At 47.3% G+C, this 3,802-nt stretch overlaps 1 protein-coding gene across 1 annotated transcript in view; it reads left to right on the top strand.

Annotated features, from left to right (window-relative positions):
- The window catches only part of TIA1 (TIA1 cytotoxic granule-associated RNA binding protein), a 23,039-nt gene that overhangs the window by 11,416 nt on the left and 7,821 nt on the right, over window positions 1–3,802 (top strand). Inside the window, exon 6 of the mRNA XM_009889097.1 lies at window positions 3,126–3,201. Within this exon, the coding sequence (XP_009887399.1) occupies window positions 3,126–3,201 (76 nt within the window). The remainder of the gene's footprint in view (window positions 1–3,125; window positions 3,202–3,802) is intronic.

Below are 3,802 nucleotides of genomic sequence, written 5' to 3'. Positions count from 1 at the left end.
GTGGCGGCAGGAGGAGGCTGCAGCTAGAGCGGCCTCGAAGCGTTCGGCGCCGGGTCAGCGTGAGCCCTTGACCCGCAGGGCTCCCCCAAAATCACGGGGCATGTCGGGTCGAGGAGCTGCGCTCGTCCCAGCGGCGCAGAGCGATGGTGTAACAAGCGAACGCGTTACAGATGGGGAGCGGTGCTCGCAGGTCTCCCGCCTGCCCGCTTGTTGTAGTCAGGGTGTAGCAAGAGTTAAGGAGCGGTTCGTTCATTCCATCCTCCAAATGTAAACCATTAATTTTCCTTGTAGTGTTGTCTGTACTGGACATTGAAGTTTCTTGATGGTGATGTAAGAGAACATAGAGTGCTTTGGAGTGTTGTGTAGTGAAGCATTTAATTGAAGTAAGTTTGTTTTTTGTTGTTTTTTTTTTCCCCTCAAGAGTCCAGTTTATTACTCTTTTAATGCCAGCTTGATTTCCTCTTATGATAAGGTTTAAAAAAACAAATCTGTGATCTGAATGTGACTTGCTTCAGAGAACTATAATGCTTGACTGCATCTTTTGTAATTGTCCTCCAGGAAACGCAGAGGGCCGGACTCGTAAGGAGAGTCCATTTATCCTCTGCCCAAATGTGGTCTGGCCGGAAGGGACGAGAGACTCTTAAAGTAGATCTGAACTGCTGGAATGAGGGGGAAAGGGAGGCAGGACTAGACGGCCGCGCTGGTGGGACCGCGAGGGAGCTATGAAAGAGAGTTTCCCCGAGCCGAGTCAGCGCTGGGTTTCTGAGGTGACGGTTCAATGCACAGTCGCCTTTAACAAACGCCCCCCCTCAAAAAAAAAAAACCAAACCAAACCCAGAACCCCTCCTGAGCCCGACGCAAAAAGTAATGTCTCGACGTGAGCCGGGGGAGTATAAAATCACAGTGAGCATCGGTCCACGGTCCGTATTTCTGGGGCCGGCCCCGTTGTCCCGTCTTTTCTAGCAGAGCTTTTTGGACGCAGAGCTGGTGCTGCGTGGTGGCGGTGACGGGGAGGCTCTGGCTTTTGGGGCACTCGGCGCACGGCTGTAGAGCTAACAGATGGAAAACTCGCGGTTTGCCCTGGCTCCAACTGACCGTGCGAAACAAAACTCAGTGCTTTTGCTCCCACGAAAGCATTATAAGATTAAGAATTGTCCCCTTAGTGACTCCGTTCCAAAACCGAGGGGTTCAGTAAAGCCGAAGGGACCTCGATTTTCGATACTTGTTTAAATTCAACCTGAAAAAATCCTGCTGCTGTCTCCTAAGCGGTTGAACGAAGTTACTTGACTCCCTGTTCTTCATCAGTGACTAGTGTCTGGAAATGTGGTGCTAATGGAATATTTCCCGATTTTTTTATTTATTTTTTTTTTAACATTGTCTTTGTTGGTGCTAAACTGAGCTTTTTTTTTTTTTTTTTTCTTTAATGACACCGAGGTTGAACCTACTGCATGATTAGCGCATAAGAAATTTTGGTAATTCTTTGCATCTGGATTTTTTAATCACTGTAAAAGCACACTTTCATTGTGGTTTCCTTTTATGCTTGCTGTACGCATGTTTTCACTTGTTCTCCAGTCTTTTATTTTCAAAGTTTTCAGTTGAGGGTAAGTAGAGATGAGTTTTTCCCCCCCCTCCCTCTATAGGCTCTTCAGAGCAAACCCCTCTAAGCTTACCAAAGTGGCTCTTCTCAGGCAATTTGTAACGTATGACCCAAATTCTGACCTAAGCCCAGAAGGGGGAAAGAAAATAGGGGGAAGGGGTGGGGGGGTTGTCTCAAAAAGAGGAAAGAAATAACATTTCTGCTGTAGCTTTGGGAGAGGCGTTACCCTCGGGCCTGAGGCGATGGCTTCAGCGCGATGGGCTAACGTATGCCAGAATTAGGCTTATGGTACAGCATCCGCAGTTACTGTAAGGCTTAAAAAAACCCCAAAACGGGTGTAATGAACCTTCCCTTCACTGTGACTTTTCTCGCCAGTCTGGGAATGCTAAATGTTGTGCACATGTTAACGCTAGTTTCTCTGAACCTTATAATTTGATACGGCCGTAAGTTACATTGCATGACTTTCTGACTGGTTTTTATGTTGTCGTTTCTGTTCTTTTAATGCCTGTATGTGTTGGGGCGAAGGAGGGGAGGAGAGGGTGGCCTGGACGCGAGAGCATCTCGACCCTCGGCTAACTTGTACGCGCATTGCCTGAGAAACGCCGTAGAACGGCGTTCCACGAGTGGGGTTTAGCTCTTGTAGCTGGGTTCTCTTTTTAACTCAATCTCAAATAATAGGGCTCTGGTTATTTTGCAGAGTGTCTCTGAAGAATGGACAGAATTGCCATGGCTAACTACAAGCTACAGTTCACAGTGGACAAACGTTGTAGTTTTCTTATTTACTTTTATAAATTTTTATATTTTTTTTTTCGCTTTTTTTATATCTTGTAGTTTCCAATCAGTCCTGTATGATTGCTGTTGTACAAATGCCGTTTAAATGATGTGTAATATGTAGTTTTAAGACATGAATGTTTCAGTGTTTTATTTTCTTCAATAATTTCTGAAAATGTCAATCTCTCAAAATTTACAGCTGCCCACAGTCCAAAAAGGGGGTAACGAATTGACCCGAGAAAATTAAAGAATTCAGTTAACAGGCGACGTATGCCTTTTAATTCCTATCTTTTTTCATTTTTTCTATTTAATATTTTGAATGAGTAGGTAGAATGTGTTGGCAAATAGCGAGTTTAAAAGTTGCATGGTTAAAGAGAGCCATTCAGCTAATGTTAGTCAGCTACGTGCCTTAAGTGATTCTTTTGAATAGCTGCTTTGACCATGCTTTGTGTCTTAACAGTCTGTAAAAGCGTTTTGAAGCGGGAGCCAACTGTCGTAAAGTACATACGTTTGTTAGAGAAGCTATTGATTTGCATGTTTACACAATTAAGTTTAATTTTGCTACTACCTGGCAAAGCATTAGTAAAGTTCTGTTTAGAAAAAGAAGCCTTTTGCTTTGACTGTGTTGCTGGTGCAATAAACAGTTGACGTTAGTAAAGGTGAAACATGAAAATAAGCTGTACGTGTGACTCGAGTTGTCGTTTTAGCAAGGCCGGCTTTCGAAGGCGCTAAACTGGCTCTCCTTTCTGCTTTTTAGAGACGCGCGTGTGGTTAAGGACATGGCGACGGGCAAATCCAAAGGATATGGCTTTGTTTCCTTCTTCAATAAGTGGGTAAGCTGGAGAGCGGACGGTGACTTTGAGCGGCCGCTGCGGGGAAGGAGCGTTGTCGGTCCCGATCTATGTCCGTTCGCCCTCCTGCCGAGGGGGAGGCTCTTCTCTCCGTTTGGTGAAACGCTCTAGTATCGCTTCAGCGTTTCGAAAGCACGGGGCGGGTACCCCAGGGGTCAGCACTGGGTCCGGTTTCGTTTGGGGTATTCATCAACGGTCCGGCTGAGGGGACAGAGTGAACCCTCGGCAAGTTTGCTGGTGACACAGCACTGGGAGGGGTGGCTGACGCACCACAAGGCTGTGCTGCTGCACAGCGAGATCTGGACAGGCCGGAGAGTTGGGTGGAGAGGAACCTAATGAAGTTCAACAGGGGCGAGTGTAGGGTACTGCATCTGGGGAGGAATAACCCCACACAGCGGTCCAGGTCAGGGGCTGACCTGCTGGAGAGCAGCTCTGGGGAAAGGGACCCGGGAGTGCTGGGGGACAACAGGATGCCCACGAGCCAGCAGTGTGCCCTGGTGGCCAAGAAGGCCAACGGCATCCTGGGGGGCATCGAGAAGAGCGTGGCAAGCAGGCGGAGGGAGGCCATCCTCTCGCTGTGCTT

Source organism: Charadrius vociferus, unplaced genomic scaffold (assembly GCF_000708025.1).
Source record: "Charadrius vociferus isolate BGI_N301 unplaced genomic scaffold, ASM70802v2 scaffold2157, whole genome shotgun sequence".
In the NCBI taxonomy this organism is placed as follows: domain Eukaryota; kingdom Metazoa; phylum Chordata; class Aves; order Charadriiformes; family Charadriidae; genus Charadrius; species Charadrius vociferus.
This window is presented reverse-complemented; position numbering and strand designations above follow the sequence as displayed.